This window comes from Panthera pardus, unplaced genomic scaffold (genome assembly GCF_024362965.1).
Source record: "Panthera pardus isolate Hobbes unplaced genomic scaffold, ASM2436296v1 HiC_scaffold_25, whole genome shotgun sequence".
NCBI lineage: Eukaryota > Metazoa > Chordata > Mammalia > Carnivora > Felidae > Panthera > Panthera pardus.
In genome coordinates this window covers 68,590,864-68,609,985 of record NW_026526821.1, presented here as the reverse complement: position 1 = coordinate 68,609,985, position 19,122 = coordinate 68,590,864, and the positions used below count along the sequence as shown (strand labels likewise).

At 35.0% G+C, this 19,122-nt stretch overlaps 1 protein-coding gene across 25 annotated transcripts in view; it reads left to right on the top strand.

Moving 5' to 3' along the window:
- Positions 1-19,122, top strand: part of NRXN1 (neurexin 1) — a 1,129,526-nt gene that overhangs the window by 955,568 nt on the left and 154,836 nt on the right. For all 25 annotated transcript variants that reach the window (XM_053890675.1, XM_053890679.1, XM_053890684.1 and 22 more), the window contains one exon: positions 3,111-3,282. In XM_053890675.1, the coding sequence (XP_053746650.1) occupies positions 3,111-3,282 (172 nt within the window). The remainder of the gene's footprint in view (positions 1-3,110; positions 3,283-19,122) is intronic.

Genomic DNA, 19,122 nt, shown 5'->3' with positions numbered 1-19,122 from the left:
AGTTTTATTCCCAGGTCTCTTACACTTTTTGGTACAATTTTAAATGGGATCCATTCCTTGATTCCTCTTTGCTGTTTCATTATTGGTATATAGAAATACAACCAGTTCTGGTACTTTGATTTCATATCCTGAAACTTTGCTGAATTTATGTATCAGTTCTAGCAGTTTTGGGATAGTCTTTTGGGTTTTCCACATACAGTGTTATGTCATCTGTGAAGAGAGAAACTTTGACTTCTTCCTTGTCAATTTGTATCCCTTTTATTTCTTTTTGTTGTCTGATTGCTGATGCTAGGACTTCCAATGATATGTTGAACAACAGTGGTGAGAGTTGACATCCCTGTCATGTTCTAGCACATTGAGTACTTCCTGCCACTCCCTTCTGGCCCACCAAGTTTCAGTGGACAGGTCTGCTGCTAACCTGATGTGTCTATCCTTGTAGGTTAAGGACCTTTTGTCCCTAGCTGCTTTCAGAATTTTCTCTTTATCTTTATATTTTGAAAGTTTCACTATGATGTGTCATGGTGTTGACCTGTATTTGTTGATTTTGAGGGAAGTTCTCTGCATCTTGGACTTGAATGCCTGTTTTCTTCCTCAGACTAGGTAAGTTCTCAGCTACATTTTGTTCAAATAAACTTTCTGCCCCTTTTTCCTGCTGTTCTTCTGGGACTCCTATGATGTGGGTATTGTTTAGTTTTATGGAATTGCTAAGTTCCTTTTTGCTCTAATACTTTCCTTTCCCTCTTCTTTGCTGCTTCATTTTCTTCCCATAATTTTATCTTCTATATCATCTATTGTCTTCTCTGCTTCTACAATCCTCATTGTGACTGTATCTATTCAGCTTTGTATCTCAGTTATACCATTTTTTTTAAAATTTCAGCCTGACGGGTTTTTAGGTCTTTGATCTCTGTAGCAAGGGTTTCTCTGGTGTCTTCATAAGCTAGTAGTCTTATGACTTTTGTTCTAAATTCTTGCTCAGATATATTGCTTATATTTTCTTTGAGCAAGTCCCAGCCTGTGACTTCTTCTTGACCTTTCTTTTGGGGAGAATGCCTCTGTCTTGTCATTTTGGCTAAATTTCTGTCTTTTGCATGTTTTAAAAGCCTGACATGTTTTCTGCTCTTGAGAGTACTACTATATTAAAAAGGGGTCATACACTATCCAGGGCTTGGCTCTTCAGGAAGTGTTTCTGGTGTATGTTGTGTGCACTCTGCTGTTGCGGGTTGGCTGCTCTTTCCTACTGCGTCGGTACTCTGCAGAGGTCCTCCTTGCTTGTAGTGGGATGTGTTTGGACCTTAACTAGATGTACTTTGATTTGTTTGTTGAAGTAAACCTTGCACCTGCCATGCTAACTCCTGCCAACTGTGGAGATCCTTCTGCCACTCTACAGATCAATTTCCTGGGTGTTCCAAGTGATCTGACCTCAATACAGCTGTGTTTGAAGAATAAGGACAGCCCAGGGCTCTTCTACTTCTCTGCCATCTTAACTATTCCCCCCAGGTTCCCTTTTCATTTTGTTGATGGTTCCCTTTGCTGTCCAGAAGTTTTTTAGTTTGATGTATTCCTACTTATTTATTTTTGCTTTTGTTGTTTTTCTTTTGGTGACAGATTAAAATAATCATCACAAAAGACTTATACCAAGGAGCTTACTGCTTATGTTGTCATCTAGGTTTTTTATAGTTTCAGGTCTTATATTCAAGTTTTTGATACATTTTATGTTAATTTTTGTGTATGGCATAAGATAGTGGTCCAGTTTCATTCTTTTGCAAGTGGCTGTCCAGTTTTCCCAGTACCATTTATTGAAGAGACTGTTCTTTCCCCATTGTATATTCTTGGCTCCTTTGTTGTAAATTAATTGGCCATAGTTGTGTGGATGAATTTCTGGGCTCTCTGTTCTGTGTCATTGATCTATGTGTCTGTTTTAATGCCAAATACCATAGTGTTTTAATTACTGTAGCTTTTTAATATAGTTTGAAATCAGGGAGCATGATGTCTCCAGCTTTGTTTTTCTTCCTCAAGATTGGCTTGACTATTCAAGGTCTTTTGTGGTTCCATTCAAATTTTAGGGTTTTTTGTTCTATTTCTATGAAAAATACCATTGGAATTTGGGTAGGGATTGCATTGAATCTGTATAATGAATGCTTTGGGTAGTAAGGACATGGTAATATTAATTCTTCTAATCTGTGAACATAGAATTTCATTCCATTTATTTGTGTCTTCTTCAATTCTTGTCATTAATGTCTTATGGTTTTCAAATATACAGATCTTTTTTCCCTCCATGCTCAAATTTATTCCCATGCATTTTATTCTCTTTGATGTAATTGTAAATGGAATTGTTTTCTTAATTTATCTTTCTGATAGTATATTATTAGTGTAAAGAAACACATGAGAGGGGCGCCTGGGTGGCTCAGTCGGTTAAGTGGCCGACTTTGGCTCGGGTCATGATCTTGCTGTCCGTGAGTTCAAGCCCCGCGTTGGGCTCTGTGCTGACCGCTCAGAGCCTGGAGCCTGTTTCAGATTCTGTGTCTCCCTCTCTCTCTGACCCTCCCCCATTCATGCTTTGTCTCTCTCTGTCTCAAAAATAAATAAATAAACGTTAAAAAAAAAGAAACACAAGAGATTTTTGTCTATTGATTTTGTATCCTGCAACTTTACTGAATTTGTTTTTTTTTTAATTTTTATATTTTACATTTATTTATTTTTGAGAGAAAGAGAGAGACAGAGCACAAGTGGGAGAGGGACAGAGAGAGATGGAGACACAGAATCTGAAGCAGGCTCCAGGCTCTGAGCTGAAGTCAGACACTTAACCAACTGAGCCACCCAGGCTCCCCTGAATTTGTTTTTTAGTTCTAGCCATTTTTATGGAGTTTTTAGGATGTTCTATATATAATATTATATAATCAGTAAATAGTTCCAGTTTTACTTCTTTCCAATTTGGAAGCCTTTTATTCCTTTTTCTTGCCTAATTGCTGTGGCTAGGACTTTCAATAATATGTTGAACAAAAGTGACAAGAGTGGATATTCTTGTCTTGTTCCTATACTTAATTCTTATTAAATGCTGACTAATCACTATAATTTCATACAATTCTTTTTTGTCCCCTCCTTCCTTCCAGCACCAAGGAAAAATTGGAGTTAAATTTAATGTTGGGACAGATGACATCGCCATTGAGGAGTCCAATGCAATCATTAACGATGGGAAATACCATGTAGTCCGTTTTACAAGGAGTGGTGGCAATGCCACATTACAGGTGGACAGCTGGCCAGTGATCGAGCGCTACCCTGCAGGTAAGCCAGTGAATGTGTATCGGGGGAAGATTTTATGAAAAACAAAGTGGAAAACAAAGCACTATTTTGCGTCCGTTTCACCAGATTGTGGGTTTTCTGAGAAACCATCAAGTATTTATTGGACTTTAAAATCATGTGAATGTAATGCTGTCCTAAACTGTTCTTGATACAGTGTACAAATGGCATTTTGTAGGAGAACTTGAAGGCACACTTTATCGTTTGCAAAATCCAGGACATCAGTGAAACCAGAAAAATGCACACATAAAAGGCACAACATGTCAAAGCTCTTTTTACTGGATCCTTGCATTCGAACAAAGGAAAGGCTTTGTCAAAAGTAACAAAGTTATATTTAAAACCGAGGGAGGGAATATTACATATTTTTCTCTGAAAAAAAGTAGGACCAGGTGGTTCCTTTGATGGTGCAGAGCTGAAACTCATGAAAGGTGCAAGAGGACCATGAGACAAATAGAGAAACAGTAAAGGAACAATATATAGTACTATAAGTCACCCGTTATAAGAACGTGTAAGTAAATGAAGTTTGTTTTCACTGTCATATAACCATATGGGAGTTTCACAAAGATTCTGTGACACTAGCATTATTCATTTCACGTCTATAAAATGAATGTCAAGCTATTACAGATAAAATAAAAATTAACTTTTTTCATTGTTAATCAGCTTATCAGATCTGCATTATTGAAACAAAGGAAATAAAGACTTAAACTAGTGTTACTTGTGGTTGCATATATTCCCAATTAAAAAAAGACATGTTATTTTGGGGTGCCTGGGTGGCTTAGTCGGTTAAACATCCAACTTTGGCTCAATTCATGATCTCACAGTTTGTGAGTTCAAGCCCCACGTCAGGCTCTGTGCTGACCGTCTGCTTGGGATTCTCTCTTTCTCCCTCTCTCTCTGCCCCTCCCCCCTTTCTCTTTTTCAAAAATAAACTTTAACAATCATGTTATTTTAAAGTAAAATACAAATTAAAAGTATACTTGTATTTTACTTCAATTATTATCTCTATATTTTAGTACAAGAGGTTACTAAACACATCAGTCTCATTTCTCTCTGCTCCTCTTTTAGCTACAACTGACTTGTACAACAGATTTATAGTAGTGTATAAAGAAAATATTCAAAAAGAAATTTTCATTTTGCACAATACAAATGATTACCAAAATGCATATAAGCCTCTGTTATAAGTATTTGTTTCTTGGAAGAAATGATATGAGGAAGTGACTAACTTATTAATAAAGATCTCAGTTTTTCTTAATACTGACTCACAATTAGGAAATGTGTAATGAAATGTCCGTGGTGCCCTCCTGGAACTTTTCTGATTTATATATTTCTACATCTTCAGGCCTCATTTCAAACCTATTCTATAAAACTGGTGCTGTGCAAATATTTGCTGAATTAAGTGTGATAAAAAAAAAACAGCTCTATGACAAAATTCAGAAGCAAGCACATTAATAATATGTCCAGGGCTCATTATAATACTGGCAAATAGTAGGCAGTCAATAAATATTTGCTGAATTGATGTCCTGGGAATTATCCCTACAATTACAAGAATGTACACCTTCTTTTACCATCTGTAATGGATTGGAAGACTTGGAAGGAAAGTAACTCAAATATGTCACATAGACCCTGCTAATACTGCATTTACTGAAATCCTAGTAGAAGGGTATTTTTCATAAAAAGTACACCTTTAGTGGGATTATGGAGAGTAAATTGGTAAATTTTCCAAAATACAGATTAATCAATACCTGTTTACTGAGAGGAAGTTACTGCACTGGACACCATGAAATGTGTAAAGTAGGGTAAGGTCTAGGCTGTGTCTCTGGGGGTTTTGTCATCTGTGAATAAAAGACCTGAATATGTAAATTGACAAATTCTGTTACTATTATAGTAGCCCAGCAATGTTTCACCAGTTAATTTGTTAAAATTATTTCATTTTAGTAACTTTTTACTTTTATCACACTTTTATCACATAGTGCTATTTTTTAAGAGCTCCTTTTTAGAGAATGCTAATGGTGACCTACAAGGGGAGAGAAGTCCCACTCTCAAGTTAGTTGGAGAAAATCTGTTTTAAACTAAGTTTAAAATATCTATATCTGGACTTTATTTTATTAATATACATAATGCATCTCTAAAAGAGAAATACAATATGCATTTCTCAAGCATAGATAACCAAAACCTAGTTTTCTAATGCATTAATGCATTGAGATAAATATTTTATATTTTCAAAAATTTCTATGCCTCTTTAATATATTTTATCTGATTGACGGTCTTTTAATTGTGCACTTACTAGATACTATGTACTAGGTATATTTCAAAAAAGACATGATCCTGTGGCAAGCTAATGTCCAATTTAATACTAGAATAAGGCAGTAAATTAAGTCAGCAAATAGTTGTATATTTTTCTAGACTAAAATTTGTTTAACACACATATAATGTCTCATTTACCAATTAAATGGATGCCCAGTATAGGGAACAATGTAAAATATATTTAAAGATCAGAAACTGACAATATCCTGATAATTAAGGGACAATCTTTAGAAATAGTTATTTTAGATGCAACCTCTTTTATATTTAGAAAAAAAAAATAGGCACATGCAAAGATCCTATGTACGCTTTCAGTGAAAAGTATTTGAGATAATATTAATTAATCAAGAGTGAGCAAAGTCACAGTTATTATGGAAGATACAAGCAAAAGTAAAACACAGAATCTGTCCTCAAGAAAATTAGAGCACTTGTGAGGAATTTCAATATATACATGTAAAAAGTTCATGATGAATATGTAAAGAACTCAGGGGAGTCACCATTGTTATCAAGTATTTTATTAATCATCTGTTCTGTGTGCATTTCAGCATGATATTGAGGTAGGAAATAAGCCATGAAAATTTCAAAGACTTTCTTCTTTTGGAGCTGTATCTGCAACAATGCTGTGAAGGCTGAATTTAGAAGTGTGTGTCATCTAGATTAAAGTTTTTAGAACAAAGTGATTTTATGTATGAGTTCATTAGAAATGTCTAGTATATGTCTTTTATATTGGTTTGTGGTATCACTACTTTTATTTTAAAGTTTTTTTTTTGTTGTTATTCTTCATTAGAAATACAGCTGCACTAATGCTTTTACCACCAAATCCTATAATCAGAGAAGCAGGAACCAACAGACTATATTTGGTTCCTTTTAAAGTGCCTGCACTGCAAAATATAGGTAATAAGGATTGAAATTAGTAATTAAGTATAGCACTTAACCTTCCATTATAGGGCTTTGTGGTAAGTGCTTTTATATGAAGCAATTCATCTGGTAGCAACACTATACATTTAATGAAAAGCACCTAAAGCGTTGACCAGTGGTATTACCCTATAATTGTCTGGAAGGCTTTCATAGAGAAACTAATTAGTAGAGGTAGATTTTATGCCCTTTTGGAGTATTTGAAATATTCTTTTAACCCAACAATTCATATTTTAGAATAAATATTGAATTTTCTGAATAACAGACCCACTTTTCATTATTTTCTGTACATGGAGCAATGTATAGGAATAATATTGTGCAAGCCATTTAAAGTTGAGAAACCATTTATTAGTGCTTATTAGTTAAAGCTCTTAGAATATAATGCATCATTGATATCTGATTTGTTCCTAATTACAATTATGTAGCAAAACTTCTCTCGCAACAAAAATAGATTTCCTTTTCTCATAATGTTAATCCACAGAACTTAACATCATCTTACTCTTTGCCCAGACTAAAGATTGCTCCAGTTAAATCACAGTTACCCTTGAGATTAAACGTTTGAGTTCATTTGTCTACCAGCATGCCAAAAAATGTCCTTTGCACAAAACCGAATACTCATTTCATTCATGTCAAATGAATAAATCAAATGAACAAATACTTAAAGGATACGCACTACATTAAAAGGACATACTAGATTTACCATCTGGACACAGAGATACATAAAAAATGTTGGAGATTAAAAATATACCATCTGAGAAAATATAAGACTTACCATATAACATTTGGCTAATTTTGGATGGATAAATACAAAAAAGGTAGGTTTTAAGGAAGAAGAAGCCATTTTGAAGTAAGTAGGCTAGTAAAACTATGAAAAAAAAATAGGAAACTTGATTTGGATCTTGAAAGGCTTGATTTTTACCTAAAGGGTGGCATGAATTTATTTTAATGAGATTATCAAGAAAAGATAGAGACAGAAAGTATTTAGAAAGCTATTAAACCATCCAGATGTCAAAAGATGAAGGCCTAGAGTAGTGTGTAAGAAAATAGAGAATAACATAGAATACGATGGAAAATCTGGTCAATGACTGAAAAGAAGGAGAGTCATTTCCACTTTTTAGTTTGTCTCTTTCTCTCATCAGCAATTTTCAACGTTTTCTTGCTGCACTATGTCACCAGACTGCCCCAAGTTAACAGTGAGATGGAAATCTATGGTAGGAATGAATAGAGAAGTCAAAGACATGTTTCTTGCTTGCTAAGAGTTTAGTCTTTTAGGGAAACAAGGATTCAGAAAACCCACCAATGTCAAATAAAATAGGTTAACTTCAAAATTACTAGTGAAGAGAAAACATGGTTTTCTATGATGGTATAACAAAGCAGATTATTTAGGAATAGGAAAGTTTAGAAGAAAGAGAGGAATGGCCCAAGAAAAGATTCCATAGAGATGGTGTAGATATTTTTTGCATTACCATCACTTTGGCTCAAAGATCTTATTGATATTATCTCTAAATCTTGATTTTGTTTTAATCTTCGGAAGTTGGTAAAATATTTGAGAGCTCAGGAAATTCATGGTGATGATTTCCCTTTAAATTCTATATACTTAGTTTAGGTTAATTCTATATACTTAGTTTAAGTTGTCGGTAATTATTGACTATCTGTTTGAGTCATTCCATCATTTAAAAGTTTCCTAGATATTGGTGTTTTTATTTACTTTTAATGAAATTTTTGCTATGTATGATGTATTTGAGAAAATCTACTGCATTTGTGATCATAACATAAAAAAGAGAAGGACCTTCACAGATCCTTCTATTTCAGCTCCTTCATTTTACAAACAATAAAATGGAACCTTTGAGAGGTTGGTGGATTTAGTCAGAATCACTTTGCCGGTTAGTGTCAGAGCCAAAATTATACTTGGGAATTCTTGTTTACCAACTTTGTGTACCTTATTTTATACTATCTGGAAGATAGAAACCAGAATGAAGATAAATCATTAGATAAATCCTTCAACATAGCAAGGTATACTCTTCATAGCTAAATATTAAGATGACCTACACGATTGGTCATGGTTGTACATCTTATTCCATGTCAGAGTCCATTACTTCTGCTGACCAACACAGACACATACACACACAAACCTATATTATGAGTGGTAAAAAATAACACATAGAAAAAAATTTTCTTAGAAAAACCATAGTTAATTACCCAAAGGATACAAAAATGCTTTTTAGAAGGGGCACATACATAAACATTAAAAAATAAATGTTTAAAAAAAGGCACCTGGGTGTGGCTCAGTAGGTTAAGTGTATGACTTCAGCTCAGGTCATGATCTCATGGATCATGAGTTCAAGCCCCATGTTGGGCTCTGTGCTGACAGCTTGGGGCCTGGATCCTGCTTCTGATTCTGTGTCTTCCTGTCTCTCTGTTCCTTCCTCACTCACACTCTGTCTCTCTCTGTCTCAAAAGTAAATAAACATAAAAAAAATTTACAAGGGACACATGCACCCCAATGTTTATAGCAGCAATATCAACAAGAGACAAATTATGAAAAAAGCCCAAATTCCATAGGCTGACAAATGGATAAAGAAGATGTGGTGTATACACACACACACACACACACACACACACACACACACACACACACACATTGGAATATTACTTGGCAGTCAAAAAGAATGAAATCTTGTCATTTACAACAATGTGGATGGAACTAGAGTGTATTATGCTAAGTGAAATAAGTCAGTCAAGGAAAGACAAATACAATATTTCACTCATATGTGGAATTTAAGAAACCAAACTGATGAACATGGGGAAAGGAAAGCAAAAATAAGAAAAACAGGGAGGCAAACCATAAGAGACTCTTAAATACAAAGAACAAACTGAGAGTTGCTGGAGGGGAGGTAGGTGGGGGAAGGACTCTTGTTGGGATGAGCACTAGGTATTATGTGTAAGTGATGAATCACTAAATTCTATTTCTGAAATCTTTATCACACTGGAAAAAAAACAAACAAACAACACCATAGTTATTTATCACTGAATTTTTGAGTCAGTAATACTCATTAGGAGGCACTGGTTATTTCTTAATCTCACTTTTGTCAAATCTCACATTTGACATTTGTCACATGTCTTGGTTAAATGTATAGATATGGGAAATGCTTGATGGAATTTTGTTTCCCTCCTACAAAAGTAAGGCAGTGAAAATATAACTCTTTATGGAAACGGATTAATCATAGTGAAGATTTGAATCATTCTTTAAATAAAAACTAATTTTTGGTACGGTCCAACAGAAGACATGGTAACCGGTATTTGTCACATAGTAGGCTACTTAATGAATAATTTTTGGAATAAATCCAGTTTCCTCATTCAACTTCTATGTAATAACATTGTCTTTTGCTCATGGTTTTTAGGCAAATATGTACATGGATGAATATTTATATGAATATATACATTTTTGGCTTCTGTGATATAGTTAACTGTAACTAATTCAAATTTTCCAAAGTAAAGCTTACACACTATGAAATATATGAAACTTCAAACACTGTAGCTATGTTAGAATTAGTGACTAAAATTCTGTCTTTTCTAGTATTAATATCTTCTTTAATGGTGCTCATTTTTTTGAGACTTTGGGGCTTTTCTTAATGAGGAAAAATTATAAATTTTTTATTAAGCAGTATATTAAATACATCTGCCTAAAGTGTGAGCTACAGAGAGATTGTATCCAAGGAGATGGAAAGAAATGGTACCTTCTCAGACTTCTCACTCATTCATATATATTCTCAGTGACCTGTATTTTTTTTTAAGTCAAAGAGTTCTTACAGTTACTGTAAGTCAATCACATTAGGATTTTTAATTTTTTGACAAAAGAAAAAGAAAGTTCCTCTGATAGCTTGGTGGGCTTTGGCATCACTTATACTACACAGGCTAACAAACATAGATAATATAAATAAATATAAATAGCCCTTCATGATTTTCAGAAGATTTCCCTTTGTTCCCCATTATTGTTTTCAGTGTACAATCTTAGTACTCTAAATTCTTATCGTAATTAAGGTACATGTTGATCCCACTCCTGAAAAATATGTTAAACACAAAATGGCATTACCATAATTTTAAGTAAGGATAGCCAAAAGTATCAACTGAAGAACTGGGTTCAAGGACTTTTCCCCAAAGGTATTGATAATCAGGTCAATGAATATATTCACTGGTTACAAAACAATGAATTACTAATGTTACATAAAAAAAATTGTTGCTAGGGGCGCCTGGGTGGCGCAGTCGGTTGAGCGTCCGACTTCAGCCAGGTCACGATCTCGCGGTCCGTGAGTTCGAGCCCCGCGTCGGGCTCTGGGCTGATGGCTCAGAGCCTGGAGCCTGCTTCCGATTCTGTGTCTCCCTCTCTCTCTGCCCCTCCCCCGTTCATGCTCTGTCTCTCTCTGTCCCAAAAATAAATAAAAAACGTTGAAAAAAAAAATTAAAAAAAAATTGTTGCTACTACAAATGCACAATTTAGTTTTTAGGAGCAGAGGTGGAAAATGTTTAAAGTAATAGCTAAAGTGTGAAGGTCAGAGATATTACTTTTTTTTTTAATTCTAGTTTCTTTTTTTTAATTTTTTAATGTTTTTATTTATTTTTGAGACAGAGAGAGACAGAGAATGAGCAGGGGAGGGGAAGAGAGAGAGACACAGAATCCGAAGCAGGCTCCAGGCTCTGAGCTGTCAGCACAGAGCCGGACATGGGGCCTGAACCCACAGACTGTGAGATCATGACCTGAGCCGAGGTCGCATGCTCAACCAACTGAGACACCCAGGTGCCCCCAGAGATATTACATTTTTAAGGATCTTAGGCTTTCAGGAAACTTCACAGCTTTTCCAAGTGTTTTGGTTGATTTTGATAAGATTTATAGTTTTTTAACAATGCTTTTATAAACTTCGTCAGTATCCAAAAGTATCTTATATCCCACTGCTTATAATTACTTGAGTGCAATGGAAGATCAGTCGTGTTCCCAACTCAATGAACCATTCTCTTAATTCTTTCTCAAACACTCTTACTCCTTATTTTCTCAAGAGCGTTTTATTAAAGTGCCCAGGTATATTTAAATGCTTTTGTGATAAATACAGATAACAACTAGTACTTTTGTGTATAATTAAACAATTTAAAAAATTCTACCAGCTGTTTTTCCCTTTCAGTTCTTAATGTCACCATTTGAATGCCAGCTGTGAGCAAGACTCATATTTTGCATAGTATTTCCTTTTCTTATCACATACCTACTTTTCTTACGTTGTAAACTCAGGAATAAATTGGTATTAAATGTCACTTGATGGTAAATAATCACGTTTTTTTCAAGAGGACACAAATTAGCAAAAAGATAAAAATCTCATCTCCAGATGTTGAAGCCCTATATAGACGTAACTATCCTCAGTTTTAGATATTAATCTATATCAATTTTTCTATTATTTTTTTTTTATTTTTGAGAGACAGAGAGATACAGAGCATGAGCAGGGAAGGGGCAGAGAAAGAGGGAGACATAGAATCCAAAGCAGGTTCTAGTCTCTGAGCTGTCAGCACAGAGCCTGATGTGGGGCTCAAATCGATGAACCGTGAGATCGTGACATCAGCCAAAGTCAGATGCTTAACCGACTGGGCGACCCAGGTGCCCCTTTACCAGTTTTTCTTAATGTTTCTTCCTCTATGAGATGATGATGAAGTAGGGCATCTTATCTTTAGAAAAATACACATATGTCTGCATTTAAACACAGTTATGCATATGATTTTTTGGGGTTGTGTCTCAACATCCCATGGCCCATTTACCTAAGATTCAGAACCTGTGCTCTGGGTGATCTTGAGGATGTCAATTTTAGAGGAAAAAAAACCAAAACAAAACAAAGTCTGTGTAATGAACACAGAGGAACCTCCTATCCAAATAAAGTATGCTTCCAGTGAAATGTAGCTGCCCTTTATAACCTTCTAACTATGGATGTAGCCCTCTGGATTAGCCTCTTCTACTTATATAAAATCTTTTTTCTTTAATAGAACAAGCCCAACTTTTGTACTTCCACTTTAGAAAAACTTAGTTCTCTCTAACATGATTATAAGAATGTTGTTATCCTTCTAATAAATGTATTTCAAGCACTGGTATTATGCTTTATATAATTCTAGCATCAGTGCATTGCATATTAAACAGCCTCAAAACCAAGAGGCATGATTTGAGGCTCTCATGTGGAGAGATCTATTTGTAAATTATCTGAGGATTGTGAAGTGTGATGGCGAAATTACAGTGTCCAATGTGTTCAAGATAAAAATGACTATTAATCTGACATCTTTGGAAAGTGTTATCATTATTATGAGGACAAGTTAATAAAGCCCTTTGCATGTATAGAAGAAACTTCAGAACCCATGGAGGAGGACAATTTCTCTCCTTTTCTCCCCTTACTAGATAATTTTTCACTTTTATCTCATTACTTTTTTAATCTGTATGGTTTATTTTCTTACATATGTACTTAACTCACTCCAGGAGAATACTGACAATCCATTCCTTCCTTTCCACCAAAAACCAACTCTCAGCACCAAAAATGTTATAACCAATTAAGTTAGGTGAATGTAGGAAAACGTATATTCCAATTTCTGTATTAAGAACTACCGCAAATGTAGCAAATAGATGCCATTTGAACACTAAGGTTCATAATTTTGAAAAAAATCCAGAGCAAAGATCAACAAACTTTTACTGTAAAAGACCAGGTAGTAAATATTTTCATCTCTGTAGGTCTCATGATCTCTGTCACAATTACTCAGCTCTGCCATTGTAGCACAAAAGCAGCAATAGTAATAAGCAAATGAATGGCTGTGGCTGTGTCCTAGTAAATCTAGAAAAATAGGTAGAGGGACACATTTGACCAGTACACCATAATTTCTTGACCCCTGATATAAAGGCATAACAGAAGGATATGGGGACCAATCTGAAGGAGCTCCTACATGCCAGAATTGGAGTTATTTGAACAGCAAATTAAATGGATATAACACTGGATTATAATCCAGATAGTGAAATAAGTATCCATGAGAACATATTGGTATTAATAAGTAACTGAATGGACAGATGACAGATAGATAGGTAGATACATGGGTATATAGGGGAGCAGGAACAGTTTTTCTTTTTGTTTCGTTTGTTTTTTAGAGAGAGAGAGAGCAAGTGAGCAAGCACAAACATGAGAGAGGGGCAGAGGGAGAGAGCCACACTCAGTGTTGAGCCTGACTTGGGGCTCAATCCCATGACCCTGGGATCATGACCTGACTTGAAATCACGAGTCAGATGCTCAGCTGACTGAGCCACATAGGTGCCCCTAAGGAGAGTTCTTTCTTACAGAATAATTCAATTAGCAAATGTAGAAGGATTATGGAAATAGAAATTCAGCATTACAACTTCAAAGTAACAATTGTTGAGGGTAAGATTCACCAACAGATGCTAAAATTAGTGCATAAAAGTTGGAGTAGAGACTAGTAATTTATGTAGTGTAAAAGTATCTACTTCAAGGGGAAAGTAAAAACCTTTCACAAAGAAACTCAGTAGAACACCTTAACCAAGTAATCAAATTAACCATCATCATTATTAAGAAATATTGATTTATGTACCTCATGATATAATGCACTGAGAAAGTATTTGCAACAAAAATTCATAACCTCAATCTAATCATGACAAATGTGATGTGGGAATCTGTGTTAGATTCTGGACCAGAAAAAGGACATTAGTTAAAAATTAGTAATAAAGTCTATACATTACTTAATAGTATAATACCAATGTTAATTTCTTAGTTTTGATAATTACCTAATGGTTGTTTCACTTGTTAACAGTGAAGAAAGGTGGGTAAAAGATATGTGAAGCTCTCCTTACTATTTTTACAATTTTTCTGTAAACTAGTAATTTTTAAAAAAAATTAAAAAAAATTATTTTTATCAAAAATACCTTTTCCTCAATTCTCTATAGCATTATTCCAGGAAAAAAAAAAGATTTTAACAATAAAATTTCATGTCTTTGTAGAACTGGCAAGTCAGATGTAATTGTTATGATAAATTATTTATTAACATGTTTATATGGTTGTTAGAAAAGCACATTTATTCCTGAGGAATATAAACCTAGTTTCTATAAGAATCCAAAGGTATAATATAATCTAATATTTTAGTTCTTAATTAAGACAGAATGACATAATAAATGTGAAAGTCTTTTGAAGTATGAAGCCTTTAAATAGGCCATATATTAAAATTTAAATTATGATGGTGAATATTTTGTGTCAAATTTAGCCTCATGGGTTGGATATTTGTCAAAGAAAGTCTTTCATCTTAAACATTTTAAAGTCTGTTTTGTTTTTAGCCTTTTGAATTTGACTGTATTAAAAAGCAGCTAAGATTCCTACCTCTTCTGAAAATTTGAGACTAACTTCACTCATGTTAAGTATTATTGAAGTAATTTGTCATCTTGGGCATATTATCTATACTGGTGGCCTGAATATTTAAAATATCCATTGAGAGTCCAAAAGAGAATATACCTAACATAAGTCTGTCTAGATATTACCATATGCATTTCCAATGAAGTATTTTAGCTGAATTTATGAGATATAAAACTGGACAGAATAGAGAAACATCTAGCTTCATTTTTCTAGATAGTGTCAACTAATTGATAGCATACCATAATAATTTTTCAGGGTCACCTTGCTGGAGCATTTTAAAAGTCCATGTAGAGTCTTCAGCTTTCTCATTTGTTATTTTTATTGCTCAATTTGGCAGAGGAGTTGGATGAGAGTGTATTTTCTGGTTAATGGAGAAACAAACAAAAAGGCTTTTTTTAAATGCAGACTTTGGTGTAAAGTGGGGGTGGGATGAGGGTGCAGGATGGTCACAGTCACAGAAGGAAACAGGTCTGGGGATAATTAGATGAGGCCTGTACTTTATGGAAGCGTGTTTGAATAGAAGGTTTAATGCATAGGATTCACTCAATAAGGAAATTGGTGTTGCACAAGGGTTGAGGTAAAGAGGTAACACTTCACCCCGAAATCCCAAACATTCACAGGGCCCATATAAATTCCTGCCTTTTGTAGGATCTAATATTGGCAAGAGGGAGCTAGACAGGCAATCTATATGGGGAACTGTGGTAGTTTTTTTTTTTTTTTTAAACATTTATTTATTTATTCTGAAAGAGAGTGTGGGTGTACACTCATGCGTGAGCAGGAGAAGGGCAGAGAGAAAGAGAGAGAGGGAGAGAGAGAATCCCAAGCAGGCTCCACACTGTCAGAGCAGAGCCCAGTGCAGGGCTCAATCCCAAGAACTGTGGTATCCTGACCTAAGCCGAAGTCAAGAGTTGGTTGCTTAACCGGCTGAGCTACCCAAGCACCCCTGTGGTATTTATTTTATATACATTTTCCATTATAAATCTTTAAAAGCCAGCTAATGTTATGTCCTTCTGATAGATGAGTAAACACAGAGATTAGGTTACTTGCCAAGGTCACAGATCCCAAAGCTCACTCCAGTACTCTGAAGTATTATGCAACATTGCCTACACTATTTATTCTTATTCCTTCTAAGAAAAAAAAAGAGAGAGAGAGAAGTTTCTTTTTGGTGTTGCACAAGGATTGAAGTAAAGAGGTAACAACCTTTGTTGTGAGGTGCCTGGGTGGCTCCGTCTGACTCTTGATTTGCTCAGGTCATGATCTCAGGGTTCATGGGTTTGTGCCCCACATTGGGCTCTGTGCTGAGTAGAGATTCTCTCTCTTTTCCTCGCTTTCTTCCCCTCCCTTGCTCTTGCTCTCTCTCTCTCTGTCTTTCTCTCTCTCTCAAAATAAATAAATAAACAAAATAAATAAATACATACATACATACATACATACATACATACATAAATAAAAAATTTAAACCTTTGTTGTGCTGAGGTCCTGTTACCAATGCGTATTGCTCATTTTGTTCAGATCTCTGAGGGCTGTGTAAGGGTCCCTTGGGATTGGTATCATGCTCATAATGATGCCTTCCCCTGCTACTTGTCATTCTTCTTTTGTTTTTTGGTCATTGTTTATTTAGGTATAGCAGTGAGTGCCAAACCCAATTTGTGTACCCCTCTTAAACACTAAATTGCAATAGGAAATATAGATCACACATCAAATGACCAAACTTCAGACATATGCTATATACTTAACACAAGATTAAAGATGGAGTAGTGTGGACCTTAAGGGACAAGGTTCAGGGGTCAGACTGCTTGAGTTCAAATCTTAGTTACAACACTTCACACATGTGATACCTTTCACCAAATACTTTAGCTTCTTTGTACTTCAGTTTCCAAATCTGTAAAACGTTATTAATGATAGTACTTACTTCAGAGGATTGTTTGAATTTTCAATGAGTTAGTTATTAGTTTCTTTTTTTTTTAATTTAGAAATTTATTCTGTTTAATCGACAAGCTTTATATAGCTTTAGTTTAAAAAAAAACAAAAAAACAAAACAAAAACAGTGAAAACAAGACACTGTTTCAAAGTCTGGGCCCTTCCAGCCTTCCAAATATGAGAGAGCTCTGAAAGTTGTATATACCAGTTGGAAGAACAAGACAAAATTATGAATGGAGCCATGACATTTCATAAAACAAACTTTTATGTAACTGAAGGATCCTTCCTGGGACTAGTTAATTGCCTTTACAAAAAAAAACACAACAGAATAGAATGAAATTCCAGTGTTCCAAATCAACTTGTTACACATCCATATAAACCCACAGTGTCCTGGCAAACAACATGCTTTCATTTTCCGTCTCATCCTAGAGCTCGAATCTGGATTCATTTCAGCAGAGACTCCACAGGCAACAGGAAAGATTGTGGCATCAAAATGTTCTTTTATACTTTTGTGGTAGTTCAACAGTGGTCTTATTTCTGGGCTAGCTTGCAAACCATACGAGGTTGAAAGCATCATAACTTAAATGGGTGCTAAGACTCAAATGAGAAAAAATAAAGGGGAAAAAAAAAACAAAAACGAAAAGAAAGGAAAACCTCTGGGAATAGCCAAGGCCTTTAAAGAAACCATAAGAATGCCAACAATATTGAAACCCCCTTTTTTAAAAAGGGGATTTTTTTTTGGCTTAAAATATTTCACTCTAAATGAAATTTATGTCAGCTGTCAATGAAAGAATGTATTAGTTTCAAAATACTTAGTTATTGGTAAAACCCTGGTAAGTAGGAAGTACTCAATACATATTAGCTCCACTGTCAGTAATCATAGTAGTTCAGTTTTGCAATCCTATAAGTGCAATAGGTACGAATCTCCCTATTTTAGTGTCTGATTCCTTCTGAGAACAAATTTACCCTGTCTTGGCTATCAGACTTGGGTTCATATACATGGAGATAAATCTTTCCAGAAGGTTTAAGAGATGTAATTGCCCTACACTCTTTTGCCCCCCACCAAACTCATTCTGAATCAAGATATTAAAGAGGCATCACTATGAAGAACTGGGTTCAAGTCCAATGAGTGACACAGAAAATATGTTCTGTATAAATTTAGAAAAAGGAGTGGTGTGGGGTGATTAGAGAAGACTTCATAAAAGACTGGAATTTGGGCTGGATGTTGGGGAGTCCTCTGACTTTTAGTAAGTGAGCATTAGGGAGACCATGCTAGCTGATGGACAGACTACTGCTTCTAGTTATGCAGTTTGGGTGACTATGGACTGCACCAATATCCCATTGGAGGAAATGAGTGGAAGCTGGAATCCAGTGTATGTTTGGGTCAACAAGCCATGTGCCCTAGCACAGAGGATGTCCCCTGAAAAAGAATTGACTTTTCCTTCTTACCAAGCACCTTGGGTTTACCCAACCTTTTGTCTGGGTGTTAACTGTCAGGGGAGAGTCTCCTTTCTGTTTCCTGTGATGGCACCCTTTAATTAGGAGACCAAACACACATAATTCCAAGAGAAAAGAAGCAATATTAATAGTTACTACTATATTAATAGGCACCTGCCAACCCTATCTTGGGCAATCAAAAACATTTTTCACTTTATGTGTAAGCTGCCAAGTAGAACTGAGACTATTGCTTGTCTCTTAACTGGAGAAACTAGAATCAACCTGTTGGTCATTATATTAGGTGGTTGGGTTTATTCCTGCTCAGATGGGGAAACTGAAGATATCAGTTAAAAGAAGTCTCAGACCAAACTTTAGGAAATAATTTTAACCAGACTCAAAATCATTACTTTTTTTTCCCTAAAAGTATTTTAAAATATCAGTACATTCTCAGTCACTTGTAAATCTTGTGCTTAATTTCGTCTTTTGTCTAGCCAAGTTTCACATATCTTAAATTATGTTTAATTTTGGTTCAAATTTCTTTTTCACTTTCTGCCTGAAGATATTTTTCTTGAGTATTCATTTTTTATTCTGAATTAGAAGGCATTGAGAAAAGGTAAGCAAGTAGGATGGAAAGAAAGCATCATAAAATTGATTGAATTATTTAAAGTGCTTACAACAGAAGCAATTCTTAGACCTAGCCATTTCTTTCACATATTTTACTTTAAGGCCCTAATAGAGGCCCAGTCTTGGATACTCCTTTGATCCATCAATGAACGTTCAGTAAGACCCATCTCATGGTTGTTCCATGGTATGCCAAAGCTGATGGGGA